We start from the raw sequence: 19,498 nt of genomic DNA on the forward strand, positions 1-19,498 counted from the left end.
TGCCCTATGTGCTCCATAACTGTGCAAAGAATCACCACCTGTGTGTGGGTGCCTTTTCCAGAGGTGTCTCTCAGCCAAATCAAGGCAAACACATTCAGACCCACTCATGGACTCATGTTCCCCCTTCAGATGCTCTGCACTGTGCTGCTGAATGGGAATCTCAGGCCTCACCCCTCTCACCTGATTTAGGGGGCATTCAGTTGCCCAGGGTACAACCTGCTCCTTCCCTCTCTTGCAGTTCCTTGGCTGGACACTGCCTAGAGGACATATGGGCCCTGCTAACACCACGCCCAAGCCTACCCAGGGCATGAGGAAAGGGGTTTTCCTCTGCCTACAAACCTGCTCAAGCCACCAGATGACCTCAGAGCACACCTGAAGGCTATTAACACTATTAGAGGCTGCTCTTTTCCTTGCCATTCTTTTTGTTTCTATATCCCCTCCTAGCCTCTCTGCCACAGCCCTACCCTTGCCACCTTGCTGCCTCTTCCTGGCCTGTACCCGCTCTCTTTCTCTGGACCTAGACACCTCTTCTCCACAGGTAAGTAGTTAATGTCTCAAGATTTTGAAGCAATTCCAGTTGTGTTAAAAGAAGAACCAGAGATTCTGACTCCTGTTCAGGCATTTCTTACCCCTAATAGGTTTTTATATATGCGGGAATTACTACAGAGTTTGCAGACCAGTCTTCCCTATTTCCTTTGCAAAACTCTGAGCCAGTTACACTGCTTGTTCACCTTGTTGTCTAACAGAGACACCTCAGTCAAGTTGCCTTAATACTTATTTTATTTAAAGAATCAGAAACACAGTCATTGTAGTTCATTTGTACTCATATCTGCCAACATTTCCTAAACCACGTTAACATTCATGTATAACAAAAACATTTTCTGAGCTGTGCAAAGTTCAAAGGAACTGTTCAATTACTTGAACCCATTTCTAGAAGAACAAACCTGGCATTTTACAAACTGAGGCCACCAGAAGGAATCTTTTCCCCGCCCTGTTGCAGGAGATGGAGATGCCCCCTCCTCCCTCTTTTCCTGGCATGACAGGTAAAAACTAGACCACAGTATGAGTCAAACCTCTCTCAGTCCAGGACCTTCTGAATGGCACTGGGTCACGTTTTTGTATCACTGGGCTGTATTAAGTTCACCTTAATACTTGTGCTCCTGGCATGGAAGTGATTTGTCCAAGAAGATTACTCAGTAACCCAAACTGTGATAAGCAATAAAGAGGGCCCAGAAACAGCTGCTATCAAAATAGAACAACTCCTCCCCCCTCCCTCCATATTTTTCCTAGAAGAAAAATATGACTGGAAGGGTTGTTGACCATTCAAAAAATCATCATCCTTCTTGCAAAATATATTTTAAAGCACTGATTTAATGATATGATATCTGCATGTTTTCCTTGATCTTCTCACACTCCAACTTTTGTCCTCTTAGAGTTAAGCATAAAACGGTGGAAATCTGGAACCATTTTAGATCTGGCTAAACAGAATAGGCAGCATGCAAGTTGTCATCCTGTTTTGTTTTTCTGACTGTAGTAAATACACCATGGAACAGAATTTTAAGAGTGTTTTAACCACTGTAACTTGTCAGAAAAACATCTCATCTCTGACGGATCTAACCCAGAATTTTTATTAGAATCAGTAACACATTTTGGCATTGCTGACTGCCTAACTGTGCAGTTTACTGTTTGAGGTGCAGTGACACCAGTTCTGACCTGGACCAAATAAGTGGAACAGATATGGCTCTAATCTCAAACAAGTCTTTCCAGAAGACATTTCTTCAGTCTCTTATTGGTTATAAAAAGGCAATTTCCTCTTAACAGTAACTAAATTTTTAGTGACTGACTCATTACAATCTGGAATATCAACAAATGCGGCAACATCAAGTATAAAAAGAAACACCCTGAAAGTGATGCCTCCTGGTTTGAAGGTGCTATAATTGGCCATGAACTGTGTTTCTGGAATTCGTTTGTTAACATGTGACAGCAAGAAGAACTTATTTTACAGAGAACAAAGTCACAGAGCTGAACTTAAACATGAATGCTCACTTACATGGGTTTTGATATGTACTAGTACACACGGCTTGAATGAAAACAAAACTTACACCTTCGCACATGAAATACTGGTAATGCAGTGATGATGTTCACCCACCAGGCCTCTTTGTTTTAATAAGATCATCTCCAGGTTACAGTGCCTCTGACACGCTTCTAAACACCCACCACATGTGGGCTTTGGCAAACAACCAGCTGCTGTCAGAGGCAAAGTATGGATACAGCTATGAAAGGCCTTTCAACACAATTGACTCCTCAAGAACCGATGTCTTTTTAAATACTCTTAACAATTGCATTATGACTTTTTTTTTTCCTCATTCTTTTTCATACAAATTACTGGCTAAACTCACATTTATTGCACCTTTAAGTCCCTGGTAGATGGAAGCTTATATTGCCTGATACAGTTTGTATTGTAGCTTGACGACGTTAAGAAATCCAGCAGTCTCCAGAACTGTACATTTCTACAGTAAGAAATCACATTTCCATAACACTAATTACTGCTGTCGCAGATCAGCTCTTGTTTCCATCATGCAACAACAGAGGAAAACTCCATGGTCCCTGCGTGTGCTAGAACCTGCAGTGTTCTTCTTATTGCCATGAAAAAGTCAATTAAAATGACTCCTCTGGGAATTACTTCCAATTCTGGAGTCATTATCACTCTCCAGACAGAACGCTGTGCTTCAGCATGGGTCTTCAGCCACTCTAAATATGTAGGAGAGAGCAAGCATGTGTGTATTCCACAGGCAGCCCCCCAAGGTGTATTTATTGGTGACCATGCAGCTTTTTCTCTTTTCCTCTATGATGCAAGAACAAGCAGTCTGATCTCAATCTTCAGGTACGTTTCTAATTTCATATGTTGAATGCAAATCTTGTTGAAGCCTCTCTGTTTAACCAAATCTTTAACAATTAAAAAAAATAGCACCAGATGTATGAAAAAGAGGAAATGTCTGATCTAGTAGGAATATATATAAAGTAGAGCAATTCTTACAGTAAAAAGGTACGTCGTACAAAAAAGCAATGGAAAGTGATACCGAGGACAAAAATCCATGCTGCATATAATACGGGCAGAAGACAGGCAAAAGGGATTCTGCTCAAATAACCACAGTTTAATGGTGGAGCCGTGCTTCCTCCAGGACCTCCCTGGCAGCAGTGCCAGGACATGGGGTGGTGTGGCACTCTTGAACACTGACACACACCAACAAACCTGCACAGCATATCTTTGAGGTATATAGAAAGCATGACATTAATTTTTTGACTCCTCATTCTTACTTGCACAATGACGCACTGATCTTTAGCTGGGGTATTCTCCACCCTCCCCTCTTCTTCCCTCGGTAAAAACAAAATCCCAGTTTAAGAGCTTCCTAGCACACCTCCTTGAACTCTCAAATCCATCTTGCATAGGCCAGTAATAAGAACACTGCAGCTCTGACAAATAAGTTACAGCAATATAACAGCTTTCCTCTTAATTTTTTTTAAAGATATCTTCTCTATAATTTACACAAAAGGTTAACAGCCAGAGTTTAGGTCACTACAGTCCAGATGGGCGTCCTTTCAGTCTGTGATTCCAGGTGGAAGGCACTACTTCAACATACCACTGTATGCACCGCACACGGTCTCAGGAGCACAGCGGGACACTGTGTCTCCAGAGCCGCAGACTGAAGGGCCTGGGGGAAGTCTTTGGAAATAAAAATGGCAGTGGTTATCAGTCCAGTTTCTCTTTGCTGTCTCTTCTTGTGCTATGCAGTTTCCCCTGAAAGCTCCTCAGCTGAGAGAGCGGCGGTTTGTCCTCAGAAGCTCTCGACAAAGCTCCCGGGGAAGAGGCCTGTCCTGCCGTTCCTCTGCAAGGTCCCTTTGTACCAGCCGTCCTCCCGCTTCTTGTGCACAAACACAATGTCACCTTCCTTCAGTTCGATCTCCGCCTCGCTCTGCGGCGGGTACGGGACCACAACGCGGTACCTGTGGAGAGAAAAACGTGCAAAGACTTGGTTAATCTGCACTTGATGGGAGCAGCTGGGCACCAGTACCAGAGATCTTGGGAAAAAACTTTTGGAAATATTAGTAAGCTACATTTTCACACAATAGTTGTGTGAAATGCAGCTACATTTTCTACTAAAACTGAGTAAGATGTAAATTTCTGGCCAGCTTTGCTGGACAGTTGACCAGGATGACTCTGGAGCCAGCCCATGAAAGCAGAAATGTGCTGTCAAATGGATGGACCACTCATGGTATCTCTGCTCCCAGCTGTGTGCTGAACCTGTGCCAGGACTTGGCTGCTTTATCCTAGTACTGCATCTCTGCTGTAACATGTCTTATTCAGCTCTGCATTTGCTCCCTCCAAAAATCATAGCATCATAGAATGATAGAACAGTATGGGCTGGAAGGGACTTTAAAGGTCATCTAGTTCAACCCCTCTGCCAGAGGCAGGAACATTTTCAACTCAAGCAGGTTGCTCAGAGCCCATGAGTCAACTGCATAAATCAGTCTGGTGTTATCTGCAAACCTCCTGAGGTGCCCTCAATCCCACCATCTGTGTTATTGATAAAGATATTGAACAGCACTGGTCCCGGTGTGGACCCCTGAGGGACATTCATTGCCAGTGTCCATTAGGACACTGAACCACTGATCACTACCCTCTGGATGTGGCTGTCTAACCAATTCTTGATCCACCTAACAGTCCATCCATGAAATCCATCCTTCTCCAGTTTAATGAGCGATGTTGTGAGAGACCATCTCAAAGACCTTACAGAAGTCCAGATACGTGATACGCTCTCTTCCCTTGTCCACTGATGATGAAAAATGGGGTTTGCAATGCTCCCTCTGCCTGTGACACCAGCAGATGTTAGCTAAAGCAGTTCACATTTTTCTTCTTATAATGTGTCTTGAGAATGTACTTTGAGTCCCTCAGACCTGGAAGGGAAGCTAAAATGGAGAGGTATCAAGTGACTTTCAAAGCACTCTCCAAACCAACGGGGAGCCCCAGTCCTGAACCATTCCCAGGGCTCTCTGGGAACTTAGTTGTCAAGTGTCACTTCATTTCAATGAAGTAATGATGTGTCTGAGCCTGATACAGCTATTCTGCACTCAGAGCTTATCAGCAGGCGTCCTTCTGAGAGCACAGACTGGGCCATTTTATATCAATGCACTTGTGTGCAGAGAAGGGAATATATTTCTACTGCATGGTTGTTTTTTCCTTCAGCACTTCTGCAGTTATCTGGCATTTGGTTAACAGTCAATAACTGTCTTGCTAATTGCAAAGTAATGAATATAGTAAGATAGTTAAAAGTTGCCAATTGATTATTACCTAAAGTCCATCTCCTGAGAATTAATATATTCACAACTGCTGCCTGGCCGCCAATGCCTGTTTGTAACAAGGTGAGTACTTATTTAAGATAATATCCTGTCTCTGGGGACTTTAACACGCCCTGGAGGCTGTGGACCATGCCCCAAGGCCACCCCCAGTGAGACAGTACTAAAGCAAGGGGCTCTCCAGTGGCAGTCACCCATATCCTTAGCAGATTTTGCTCAGGTGCCTAGTGACTTCAGCTCTGAAACTAGGCACTCCACTTTGGCATGACACTGGAAATATCAGCTTTGACTCTATGTCTGGACATCTCCACAGCCAAACAACCCATTGCTTGGAAAAGCATTAAACTCCATTTGAAGCAGGGGTTCTGTTCTAATACCTAACTATGGCTTTTTTATCTTGACAGCAACACAGTCGTGGAAAACATTTGTGTTCAAGTGCCATCAAAAATTTGCTGATCCTCTCTGTACCTTGGTTAATAAATCTAGTTGTCACTTCCTTCCTCTGTGGAAAAGCAAATAACAGGGGTTGAAACGTGTGCAGGAAACTAGTCTATCAAGCTATCATCTGTGGAACTGCTATACTTATAATATGAAGCTTTGCCAATTACACTCATTATGCAAATGAATGCACACATTATTTCAAACACTCTGCTGCAGTGTTGATTAATTAAATTATCAGAGTGGAACAATTTCAGCTAAGATGATGCTAAGTTTCAGATCTCACTACTCTTATGCACAATTGCACATATTGGAGCTCTGCATCAGGAACTCAAGAGGCCTTGAGAAATAAATATGGTTGGACCTCAACATTAGTTGAGTCCTGTGGAGGTACTCACAGACAGTTCTGGCAAGTCAGGAAACAGAAACTCAGAAAAAGGTGGTGTCTTGGGCAGGGTCATGCTGAAGACCCAGCTGGGACTGCCAGCACCTCATGTTATACCAAAAGCACAGAGATATCCTTTTAAAGCAAAACTACGTCCTCAGAGTGATGAGCTGCTAGTCCCTAAATGGTTCACATGAGGAAGCAGGTGACCACACTCAAAAGGAATGCATCCACTGTCATAAAAGGGTTCTACACAGCATCTTCTTAGCAATTTAGAGGAATAAATCTCAGTCACTGCATTACAAAATAAGGCACTTTTCCCCATTCGGGAAACCCTAAATGCTATGGTTTAAATTTAATTAACTACAGTACTTCACAAGATAGTACCAAAGAGGTTTTTGACAGAATAACAAATTACTAGCTACGAAAGACCTTGCAAATCAGTTAAGAGAGAGATGGAAAAAGATGCGATGCCTTTTCCCATGAGAGGTTTGAAGCAGAGCCTGGGACAGGCAGCCCGGCGGGGCTGCAGGGGCAGCATCCCGGCACTGCGCTGGCGCAGGGAGCTGTGCCGCCCCTCCACACCTCCAGGTGGCACCTCAGCCTCGCTTATCCTCTGGAACGGAATCCCAAGGACAGCTATTAGCCGTATTTTTTTGGCAGAAAAGGTCTCTTCTCCCAGACATCCTCCCTCACTCCCAAAAAAGCAGTCCGGGATACTTCTATTTATATCTCCCCTTTTGATTTCCCTTTTGTCCCCTTTTTGAGAAGATGCTATAAAATTGTAGGTTTTCCTATACCAAACTGTCACTTGGCATTTTAGATGGATCTCAGCCTTCTCAATTTTGTCTGTGTCACATTCCACCTCTAAATTACCAACTTTCAAAAATGCTAATTAACTGGGCAACATGATGACAAGTGTGGCAACCACCTCTGACCAACATTAACAATATTTTCTGTTGTAAATCGTGTAAATCTGTCTTATATAGTTAAAATTCTGACAAATGTTAATCATTTTGGCCCAAATTCTCAGCAGCAGTTGGCTGTATCAGGCTGAGGGTCCAACATAGAGCCCAAGGGCCTCATTACTTCCAAGAATAACACGAGGGGTTATACAGCACCAGCAGGACCCATATGAGCGCTTCCACAAACTGATCTCACGTCCTGTATTTGGGAGCAAAGACCTTCCTGTGGTCCCACTGGTCTGTAAGGGATGGTGTTCCTTCAGAAAATCATCCACTCACAGCCAGGTTTAAAAACATTCAAACCACCCCAAAATGGCACATGTTTAGGCTTGTATGAGCACTGAAAGTAAAATCTCTGCTGATTCATGCTTCAAGCTGTCCTAGCTCTGTGGGACCTCAGAGGTTGCATTTCTCTTCCTTTCTTAGTACTGGGCCCCTCTTATATTTTTCTCTTAGGAGACAGACTTGATGTTGGAAATCCCCACTGCTGGCTGCTGTGGCATCCTCGGATTGGGCACCTCATCCCTGGAGGCTACTGTCCAGGATGGGCAGTGGCCTGGGACGGGTCCTTGGTGCACAAGAGATAATACAAGAGGAGAGGCTGCAAGTAGTGTCAGCAAGGACAGGGGATGGGCTTTTCCTGGACAGGGAAACCCCAGGGAGATGGAGAGTGGGGCAAAGTGAGGGACAAGGTGGAGGAAGAGGGAGGTTGATGGGAGAAAAACTGGGAGCAGAGGAAGAAACGTGACTGTGATAAAAACTGGAAGCCCTGATAGAAGGTGTGGGTATTGCTGCTGAGGGGGGAAGCTCTGCTGAGCTGAGTCTGGGACAGCAAAAAGCCTTGTTGGGAGGGAGCCTGGGGCAGGGACATGGCATCCCAAGAAGCAGGAGACTGCATCAGTAGAGGCTGGCATTGGGGCTGAGGGTGGGATGGGCACCCTGGCAGCAATTATCTCACTGAGCTGGGAATAGGTCCATCCTCTGCTGTCAGCAAAGACCTTGCAATCCCCCTGTCCCTGTCTTCATAGCACTTGTTTTCACAGCCAAAAGAAACACCTCTCCCACCCAGCCCTCCCTTGCTACTCCTACTGAAATCTGGAAGGTGCAAATAAGACTCCTAACCTCAAACAGATGTCACCTGATGGAAGTTCTGCTTTTGTTTCTTTTAAAGAAGCAAAATGATTAAAAATATCGTGCGTAGATACATAAAGAAATCTACAACCTTACAAGAACACAAGTGTTTCACACCCATGCATCTGAGATGAAGAAAAAGGCAAATAAAATTGTTCATGACTTTACTTCTGCTGTCTTGCAATATAATCTTTCATTATATGATTGCATACTATTTCTCCCATAGGACACCTGCTTCATTTAGTGCACAAGATGCTGCTCTGGATGCGAGTCGAGGCTCTGACATGGGAGCCACCCCACCTTTTGCAGAGGTTGGAATATCATTAGCAAATGACCATGCTGAAACGCACTGAGTAGTGCAGATGTGGGGAAAGTGGCTTCTCTGACTCCTTCAGCTGCAAAGCCTCGTGCCACACTTTCCACAGAGACTCATCTCATGCACACTGCCTGCGTAGGAGTCCTGTCTGCTCTGAATGACTAATCCAGGCCCTCTGTCAGTGTGCAGGCAGGCACAGAACAGTATTGATCAGAACTGATCAGTAATTAATGGCTGAACTCAGCCATGGACACTCAATAAAAAACCCCAGAATACTCACTGAATAAATATGTGTATCCGGGACACTGATGGAACTAGAGCAACTTAGGAAAATGTGCAATAAGGCAAATTAGGTCTGCAGGGCCAACCTCCAATCTGATCCCATTTAGAGTGCTTGAATTTTGATGCTTAATGCAAGTTCCTGTTTCTCAAGTGCATGATACACTAAGAACAGATTTCATGACTCTAGTCCTGTGACTCCAACATGTCTCTCCTGCATTAGGGATACGCATCCCTAATGCAGAGGCAATGGATAATCAGTGCCAATGGACCATCTAGCCCAGTTAACCATTGCTCTTGTCTACCAGTGGAGCTCTGTTTTTTCATCCTTTCCTGGCAAATTGCAGGGATCTGCAAGGCACCTCTGCAGACTACAAGCCAAAACCTACTTTTTCATAGTATGGTGACTGAATCACACCTTTAGAAGAACAAGTCTCAGTTGGGTCTTTTACTTTTCTGCTAGAAATATCTTAGGATTCAATTTCTGAGACAGTTGATGGTTAGTTCCCAGTCCTAAGGCAGGTATCCCTACTCAGAGAAGCACTTAACCACGTGAATACATGTCACTGTTCAGTCAGAAATCACTCCTTGGGTCATTTCTCTAGTATCACTTTCCAGGAATGAACAGAACCCTTCTTCTTCTTTCCTTTTTGGCAAAGAAGACATATGAGCACAGCAAAATTGAAGTCAATGGGCGTTAAGCACATGCTTGAATGCTTCCTTGAATTGGGAGCTCAATTTCTAATGTGGCAGTGATTTGTAGAAAGATACATGGAAACATGGAGGGATCTATTTTAAAGGTTAAACTTACTACTCCCATCTTATTCTGCAGCACTGTTGTGGTTATAACTTGGTTGAAGGCTGCACGAAAACCATAGAAACACAGTGCAGATATGCCAGCCGTGACAATGAGTCTGGCCACAGCTGCTTTATCACAAGTAACATGGCAGAGTTAGTGCCAGCTACTATAAAAGAGTCAACAACGCGTGACATGTTTTACTCAGGTTCGCCTCTGGGAACAGTGCCAGGCAGCGAGGGGAACATGACTCACACACACACACATGCACACTCAACTCTCCTGTTTTGCTTCGTGTACAGTCACATTTTCTTAAAGGGGGTGGCAAGGGAAGTGTTTTGTTTTGGTGCTGCCAGGCACACAGCACACCCCTCCTGTGAGCCAACAGCGTGGTGGGATGTGGGCAAGGCTCTGGCACAGTGCCTGCCTCACCACAGTGTGTCCCTGTACTGGTCCTGTTTTTCGTACCAGCAGAAACTGGATAGAGCTGTAGGTGGAAAAGAGTGTGTGGGGCACACACAGCCTGATGGGGTATTCACTTGGCAGTCAATCACTGCCACATGAAGTGACAAGGATGCCACCTGGGAAATTTCTCTGCTCTGCTGCTTGGATTGCTGGATGCTTTATGGCAGAGAGCATCTGAAGGAATGTGGTTTTATAAACTGGTAGTGGAAACTACACCCAGAAGGCAGAGATGGGCTCTGACTATCCTAGCAAACTAGACAAATATAAAGGCTAAATGACAGGAGAGCTAGGAGCAATTTCCTTCCTAATCCAGTCATCCATAGCCAGGCTTCAGAATATCAAGAAGAAGAAGAAGATAATTGTTTTCCTCTCTATGTTAAAAAAAAAACAAACACCAAAAAGACTAAGAGTATAAACATTAACAGCACCTGCAAGAGGGTGACGCTTGCTTCACCTTTCTGTCTACCTGTCTGCAACTCCCAGACAGGTCTGCACTGTCAGGCAGCAGAACAGGCAATTCATCCCTTTAATAGTGAGCGAGCTGCAAGCAGTCAGAGCCCTTTAATGCACCCCTTGGTGCACTGGGTTTGATTGGTAACCTGGATGTGGTGAGGGCTGGAGCTGCAAGCCAACCTCTATAGGAAAAGTAGCGGTGCTTTGCTGCCTGCGTGAGCCCCTTTTTGAATGCTGTAAATATTAAGGAATGTGCTACTTCTTCCAACCTTTCAGTGCTCTGTTTCTGTGTGCACAGATGGGCGTTGGGAGACAGAAAGCCAAGTACAGCTAAGTGTACTGAAATGCTTTGCAGCTTTTTAAAATTTCTTCCAGCATCTGAATCTGTTTATCTAACCTTTTTTTCCTTCTCCTCCCTTTTCTTTCTCAGAGAATTGCTCCTACTGTGCGTATGAAATGCACCAAAATGCAAACAAGCAAAATATGGAGCTGAGTGACGTTGAATGCAAGTTGCTCCACTGCCAGATGTGAAAAGAACAAGAGGTTTGAAAAACGTAATTTGTTTAAAAAAAAAATAATTTGGTACTTCTGAGAAATTTGATGATTTAATGAGCACAGATGGATGTGGGATGAATTTCTAGCAGACAAGTGTTTAATGTATCTGCTCAGATTATTCCAGGACTAAGCATTATCCTTCCTAGTGCATGAAGGTAATTAATATTTCCCATTATGGACATGAAAAAACCCATATGATCAGTTAAGGAATGCAGATACTCCAATGATATGGAAGTTAATTCATAAATCAATTAAAGAATCTTGCCTGCTGTGTATAATTATGGTTACTTCAATTATAGCTTATTTTCAGATTTAAGACTCAGGAATCAAAATACGTAAAATGAGAGGAAGTTCCTTATCACCATATACTGCAGCTGGAAGTATTTACTCAGTTTGAGCACTCTAAATCTATTTGCTGCTGATTCCAGCACAGCTAAGAGGATCCAGGTAACCTTTGTCTCTCTGGTTTTATTCTGCCACTTAAAATAGTAATCAGTTAAATGTTTCCCTACCTGGACCACCTGCGGTGGACTGAGAAATTTGTAGGGTATGAGACTAGCCCTGGCATATTACATAATGTGTCTGGAGTTCTCTATAGTAAAGCTTTGAGAGCAGCATATTAACATCCAGCTCTGGAGATGTCAGGGACTGTACTCCCCAGCTTCTCTTTATGGTTACATTTAACTAAAGGTGCAGCAGCCCACTGATTCAGTTACACTGGTGCTAAATCTGGTTTATATTGATTTACCTTTTCTTATAGCATTAATCTGAACTGATGTAGACCAAATTAAGTGTGCTTAAATAGGGATTGGTTTTTCACTCCTTTTACTAAATTACTTTTTCATGGATTTTAAGGGCAAGAGACGACTGCGATAGTCTGTTCTCACTGCCTTCATTACAATGCTGAAGGAGTTGCCTGTATTTATTTCTGCTTCAAGTCTAACAGCTGCACCTGAACAAAAGCATCTCTTATAGAAAAATGCCAAATCTAGTGTAAAAATATTCCCATGCCTGTCCTGATTGCAGTCTGTTACAGACTGTTACCACGCCATCCCTACACTCTACCAGGTGTGCCAGAGCTCCGTGTCTCTCATTGCAAGTATATAGTTTTAAATCTTCCATTTTTCTTATGATGTTTCTCTGAGTCCACTTCACTTTGCATCACATTTGCCTCTTCTGAAATACACTGTTACTGTTTTCACCAGACCAGGAGCTGAATTAGCTCTGTACCCACAGATCTACCATACCCTTCACACACTTCCCACTTCAGTCCTCATTCTGCAACAGCAAAGGTTTCATGTCGACAGTCCAGGTTCAGGACCCCACTCCTGTTGGGCTGCACTACATATATTAATAGCCATTTTCTAGTGATTTCTTATGTAGAGCTAGATTTGATGCCAGTGAATCAATTTCCAATCCACTTAGTATCTGCTGGGCTGGTTGTGTACAGTTTACTCAGCAAGGGATTTTATGGTAACAAACCAGATGCCTTAGAAAAGTTTAAGTATGTTATGGTGTCACTGTCACCTTCTCAACTGAATTCCAACCTGCATTGAGTAAAACACTGTATATGGATGGTCCTGTAATGTCCCTTATTACACATTATCTGCTTCATGATCCCAACAGTATTTAGGGGCAGGTGCCTTGCCCAATCCATTCCCTTCAGCCTCTTTCATACACTCAGACAAAACTAGTTTCTTTCCAACTTCTGTGATTTTAATGTTATTTCAAAATTGTATTAAATACCAATTCAAGAGTGTTCCCTGAACAGCTTTTTGAAAATTCCTCAATGCTTTAGTAAAAATATGTTTTTCTCAATCACCTTCTGAGTAGAAAGCACTTTAACAGCACTGTAGCTGTGTATTATTTATTCCCTTCCCAGTCCTCAAGCTACAGTCTTGTAGAAAACATTTACCTGAAGCCAGTGTGACTCTGCACATGGAAACCTATCTCTTTTCTGCAACCCCCAGCTCTTTTCTGGTCAGTTATCTTTCTTTCCACCTGCTTTTGTATTTTGGTATTCCTGTTCTTTTTTCAGGTTTGTGAAGTCAGCTAATCTGAGGCATACCAACAAGGTGGAGAGCAGACTGCTGAAATGAACTCCAGAATCACTCGTACATCCCTCTCTAGAAACAAGCTACCTTTTTGGTAACAGGTCACTGAAGATGGCTGTATCTTTATGTATTCTAAACAAGAAGAATTTGAAACAATCTTTGGTATTGCAGAACAGGACATGTCCAGATGGGACATAATATGCAAATTCCTTTAACTTATTCCTTAAGTTAAAATACAGGAATCCCATTTAGAATGTGGCATTTGCCAGCAACATTTACACCATTTGGGCTGAGAAAGCACTGCTGTCCTCCACATTTTGACCAGAGCTGTGGAGTGTCATGGACAGGTGCTCTTAAACACTTTAAACCTGCATGGTGTACCAAATGATTTTCAACAGGCAGCATGTAAGCCCTGTCTTCCTAAAAGACAGCTGAGCCATGTACAGTCAATCCACACCAAAACTGCAACAACTCTTGAGCAAGCTAAACCTTCATCCCTCCTCCAACTGCTCCCTGTGGATGCAGGCAACCTCAGGAGAAACACAACTTACCTTTCCCGGGGCAAAGGCTTGGGCTCTGGCCGAATAGCTGCCATGGAAGAGAGGGGAGGCCTGGCAGGTGAAGGGATGGAAAAATTCAAATCCAAGGAGCCTGTTTTCCTGTGCAGAGGCTCCAGCCCCATGGCTCCTTGCATCTCACTCTCGATGGGGCATGAGCCAGCTCTGCCGTGACTGGAGAGGGAGGACAGCTCAGGCCCCACTGCCCCTTGCAGAACTCCTTCAATGGCTGTCTGGGGGTCGTGGGTGGGGGACACAGATGGTGGGGAGCGGGACTTCTTTTTTGTTGATGCTCCTGCTAGAAGTTTCAACAGCCCGCTCTTCTTCTCCTTCTGCAAAGGAACCAAACAAAACACGGGCAGTGAGCAGACATACCAAGTCCCTTTGCTTTCGTTTTGGAGAACCTCAATGTGTGAGGCAGGAAACCTCTCAAAACTGCCACAGAGGTGGATCCAGGTAGAACTTGAATTTTTTATAATAAAGATCCTATGAAAATCCCGCCCCATTGAAAAGGGCTTCAACTAATTCAGTAGAGTAAGGACCAAACATACTGCAAAGATTATCCCCATTTTCAAATCTATCCAGGCACTAATCATGTGCCTTTTCATAGAAAGAGTGCAGATACACTAGTACAGCAAAGACACAAACTTCCCATGCAGAGAAGACAGCAAGCAGAGTGCTGCTCTCTCTCTTCAAGAAGAATCCTGTCCCTTAATAGAGATACATCCCACAAGTAAGAAGGACCCATGGCTAAAAACCTCTGCTGGGAAGCACCATGGGCTGAGGAGAGATTTCAGATCCCAGCCCAGTGCAAGAGAAGCATTCATCATTACTGCCTCTTTTACTATCTGATGCAGATTTACAGTAGGGAGAATGGAGGCATGAGAATTAGTTTAACAACTCTTTCCAGAACATGCTACCCTTCACATCCTGCATCGCACAGCAATAACTATGTCTCCCTCTCAGAAGGGGGTCACTGCCCCGCATGTGTTAAGGTAAAGGTATCACCTTCACGTTTGAAGATAGACCACAAAATTCACAATTGGCAATTGCAGTGGCAGTGCATGGGAGGTTTCAAAGTTCTACAAGGATTTCTAAAACAGAGAAATGAAAAGATGATAATAGCACCCTTTTAATTAATGGGAAGAAAAAAAATTAGCCTATGTTCCTGAGGAAACACATCTGACCTTTTGGATTTTACAACAGTGTGAGAAATCCTGCCGCACATTTACCTCAAGCACACACAAATACCAAACACTGTGTCCTTCATCTTGAAAGTTTTTTGGCTAGTGGTTTATACGTAGAAATTGGCCATCCTCTGGCACGTGTTCCACAATGTTAGGTTAGAGTTGCAAACCAGCAATGCTGTGCAGTAAATTTTCCATTTTTTCCATTTTTTAAAAATTATACAAGAATCTTTGCAAAGGTCTTTTAGATTTCTTCCTCTTTTGTCAGAAGTGCAAGCCATTACCCAAACTATTTTCAGAGTCTCAGGGCTGTGAAGTTTAGCTGTACTTGATAATTTGTTCAGTAATAGGATCCCAGGGGATAAAATCAAACCCAGAAACAGCAAGACTTACGGAACAGAAACTCTGTCTATATATTCAAGTAGGAACACTTGTTGGAAATACAAGCCAGTAATTTATTTATTCTCTGTAGACAAAATGTCCCATGCAAGGTTTAAAATTATGCTCTTTTATGTTCCGACTGCTGAAGTAATTTCTCAAAGCAGCTTTAAAGAATAGAAAGGCTACAATAAAATAAAGATAAGACTTTAAAAGACGCTAGGATTTACTAAGGCAAATGCACTTGGAGTATCTGGTATCGCTGCTTCCAAAGTTCTTGTCTGCATTCTTTAACTGCCATGGACTGGTAAGAAAACAGAAATACCTTAGATGCCAAGACACAGAAGACATAAAATGAAGCACAGTTGTTGTCACAGAGCCAAAGCCCACTGATTTTTGAAGAGCAGAGTCTGAACTGTTGTCCTAGGGTGATCTGTGCATCCAGATCCTGGTCTCCTGCATACCACTGGTTATGTTTTAAAATAGTGTTTTGCACTTACAGGGTCCATCCTGTCAAGATGTTCACCCAGGCAGAATCCATGGAAGCTAAGGGAGGCCGGCCATATGGCATCACCAGGTCAAAAAAATTAAATCAATTCCCCTGGAAACAATAGAAAAGCAGACCAAATGCCCCTGATAAATATATTCTTTTCCTGATGGGAAGGGACTGTATGGAAAGTGTGCATGCTGGAATTCACCTGAAACACCAGAAAAAATGCTGCAGTTTTTCTCTCACTGTTTAATTAAGAAATATTGTTGCTGTCATCATTATATAAAATTTTAAAGCTCGTAATGAAATTGCAAAATTCTTCTTTCCCTGTGGCACACTGAAACAATATCTCTAATGATCCCAGCATCCTGTGTCAATATGCATTTGAAGGTGTCCAAAGGTCAGTGACAGAACACAATAGCCATTGTGGGGCTCTGGAGAAATGGCTATTGTGCAGCAGTGAGCACTTTGAACCTCTTTAATTGGCAGTCTTGCAAATGCAAAGTAACTATGTGAACTAAAGCCCTGTATAACAAACAATTAATATTCCTATGTGGTAGCAGCTTTTCTCATTTTTGCTTCTAATTTAAATACCTTGGCAAATTTTCATTAGAAAAATCTTGTGCAACTGAGACCATTTAAGGCACAGAAGCAGAAATATTTGGAATGAAGGAGGTGCATATACTCACACCCTTCTACACATTAAAAAGCAGATGAGCCTGACAGTCATTCAGTTTTGTTTTTAAGAACGGCTTCCACTCCACAGGCTTAGCCCTGGCATAAACTTCTACTCTTAAGCTACTATCCCTCAGGAAACAGAAAGCTATAACGAACTTGCTGATCTATTCTTTGTTCTACTTTAATAAAAGGAAAAATAAAAAATTGATTTTTAGCTCCTGCTGAGTGTTTTACTGAACTTTTGAAACTAAGATCTGTGGTCTTGGAAGAGAGAAGATGACTTAATTCAATTGCTAAGCCTAGTCAAAACCCGAGCAGTGCCATCCTTCAAGCAGTGTCCTTGGGCAAGATACTTAGAGGTGACCTGATACCAACCACTTTGTGTGTGTGGAGATTAGACAATATGTCCAGCTCTTTCTCCCTTTGAGTCTGGCTCTCAGCCTTCTGGTATCACATGGCCACATCCTCTGCTGATGCTGCTTACAGCATTTCAAGCAAAAGAAGCACTGTCAGGAACTGATAATTTACTGTGATATCACCCATGAGAAAGAGATTGGGTTTGAACCTTCTGTGATCAGCAGTTCAATCTAAACCATGACATGCCTCTCTCTGTCTGTAAAATGGGACTAAGTTGAAAGTCCTCCAATTGCTGTGGGAATTTGTTCATGATTCTAGTGTTACAAAGCTCTACATTTCTTTGGGAGCAACCAGCTCTTTTCCATGGCTTTAATATTAAAAAAAAAAGGGAATGGGATGTTAGTATTCAGTCCCAGCAGTGATTTATTGCAAATGTCCAAGTATTATGAATTGATTTAATATTTAGTGTAATAGCAGCCATCCTTCACTAGAAATTAATATTTATATGTCTATTCAAGACAGTCCTTCAGCAGTTTCACTGTAAATCAATGAAGCATTAATGGACATAAATGCTGTAGAGAAATCTACACCAATTGGTTACAGACTGTGTCACTTTTGAATAGAGATAACAAGTTTACAGGGGAGATATCTGATGACTTTCAGAAATGTTTTTGAATTAAAAAAAATAGTTTAGTTTCTTTTCCATTCACAGATGGTTGTTTTATTGTTTTCTAGGAAATCTGTAATCTACTGAAACAGCTGTGTAATTATTGAGTTTTCTTTGTCTAGTAGCTACATTTCCAATTGACTGCAAACTGTGTTTGACATCCCTACCCCCTGAATCTGCCAAGGTCAGACCTTCACATCTGTGTTGATAGATGCATTCACAGTGTGGACAGCACTTCTTCCATCTCCTGGTTACTGCCCACATGTTTATATGAATTTAAATCATCACCTTTGTGTTGCCCAGGTTTTATTCTAGGACGTTCAGAGTCAAAACCTCCAAACCATTAATTTCAAAAGGATTCAAAGGAAAGCAAAAGAACAAAATTAGCCCTTACAAATAAATTCCAGGCTGTTTCTAGTTAAGAAAAAAAGCCCCAAAAATTGACTGGGAACACAGACAGTACAGTCAGCTCAGAATTTTTTCTCTGGCACAGCTGACAGTGGAGGCTCTGTTCCTACGGTGTAGCATGAAGGAATCTCAGAGGATATCAGTCCCTAGCAGCACAAGGATGGGATGGGCAGCACTTCTGTGACCCTGGAGCATATCCTTAAGGAAGCCAGCATTTGGACAGGTGTAAGTTCCTCTTAATATGCCAGTGTGAGAATGTTTGGGAAAATGAATACTGTCTGAGCTTAAGAACTCACAAAGGATTAGATCAAAATTAAAGTCTGAGATATGTAAATGTTGAAATATTTTGCTTCACAGTAATTGGGGATGATTTTTCCCCTCATTAATAACTCACTTGAAGATAATAACTAGCTCTTCTTTCAGCTTCAGAGATGAGATGAGCACAGAATGCAGCTACTTCATTGATGACTGAGTGATAACAGAGTCCCCTGTCTGCAAAGCAATAATCATGCCATAATCTAAATACCAATTACATGTACTGGCTATATTAATACAGATATATTTTTTAAGCCACCCAATACACAGAACATTCTGGTTTAGTTTTTTTCCTCTGCAGCTCCTGATACTTAATTTTCTGCCTATCCAGGTTCATTAAACAAATGAGGAAACCTTACTGCAGCTTTTAGAAAAGCTGTCTCCGGTCACTGAAATGAAGTAATTTCTCATGCAACACCAGTTACATCAATAGATAAGACAGCCAGAGGGAGAAGAAGAGGTTTCATTTAAAAATGAGGAAAAAAGAAACAAAACTGTTTAATGCTGTCCTGAGCCCCACGAGGGCTCAAAAGCCCTCACAAATCAGGACTCATCTATTAGTCAGTACCCCCAAACCACCACTTTTATTGCTTGTTTAACTTGGTCAGTGCCTGTTTGAGTAAATGTAAGTTAGTGGCTGGAGAACAGTGCATTTTTATTCTGATTCCAATGTGGCTTCTGGTGATTGATGCTTGCATTGAAACAGCAGGTCATATTTTGGATTATGTCTCTGAGGAAAAAAGCTATCTGGGTTTTTTAAATCTGTAAAATTATTTGACTTGGGATTTTGATAATCATTCAAAAAGCCCTGACAAAAGTCCCAAACCAATATCATCTCAAAGGGAAGCTTCAGGTCTGAAATACCTTTGGATATGTATTTATCATGTGCAATTTGCCACTATTTCTCATGAGGCATTGAACAAGACAACAGCAATTACTTACTACACAATTTCCTCTGATTTTAGGGAAAGACTAGTCTGGTATCATGTATTATATGGAAATACTTGCCAAAGATTTAGTTTTTAATGGAGACAACTGCTCCTGGCCACAAGTCTATTATTATAATCTCACTATACATGTTACATGCCAAGAAACAAAAAGGATTTTAGGATCACAGTATCTTTAGCTTTTAAATTCCAGTGACAGTAACATGCATACAGATGTGCACAAAACATTTTATTTATTTATTATTAATTTGAAGATAGATACTATTAAAAACATAGGAAAATAAACAAAATGTCTTGCTAGACCTGTCTAGGAATTTTAAAT

The 19,498-nt window shown here is 42.2% G+C and overlaps 1 protein-coding gene across 1 annotated transcript in view; it reads right to left on the reverse strand.

Moving 5' to 3' along the window:
- Positions 1 to 769: 769 nt before the first annotated feature.
- SH3RF3 (SH3 domain containing ring finger 3) overlaps positions 770 to 19,498 on the reverse strand; it is a 248,050-nt gene continuing 229,321 nt past the window's right edge. Inside the window, exons 9-10 of the mRNA XM_030957484.1 lie at positions 13,744 to 14,081; positions 770 to 4,005 (exon numbers count right to left, since the gene is read on the reverse strand). Coding sequence (XP_030813344.1) covers positions 3,837 to 4,005; positions 13,744 to 14,081 — 507 coding nt within the window. The 3' untranslated portion in view covers positions 770 to 3,836. The remainder of the gene's footprint in view (positions 4,006 to 13,743; positions 14,082 to 19,498) is intronic.

This window comes from Camarhynchus parvulus, chromosome 1 (assembly GCF_901933205.1).
Source record: "Camarhynchus parvulus chromosome 1, STF_HiC, whole genome shotgun sequence".
NCBI classification, from domain to species: Eukaryota; Metazoa; Chordata; class Aves; order Passeriformes; family Thraupidae; genus Camarhynchus; species Camarhynchus parvulus.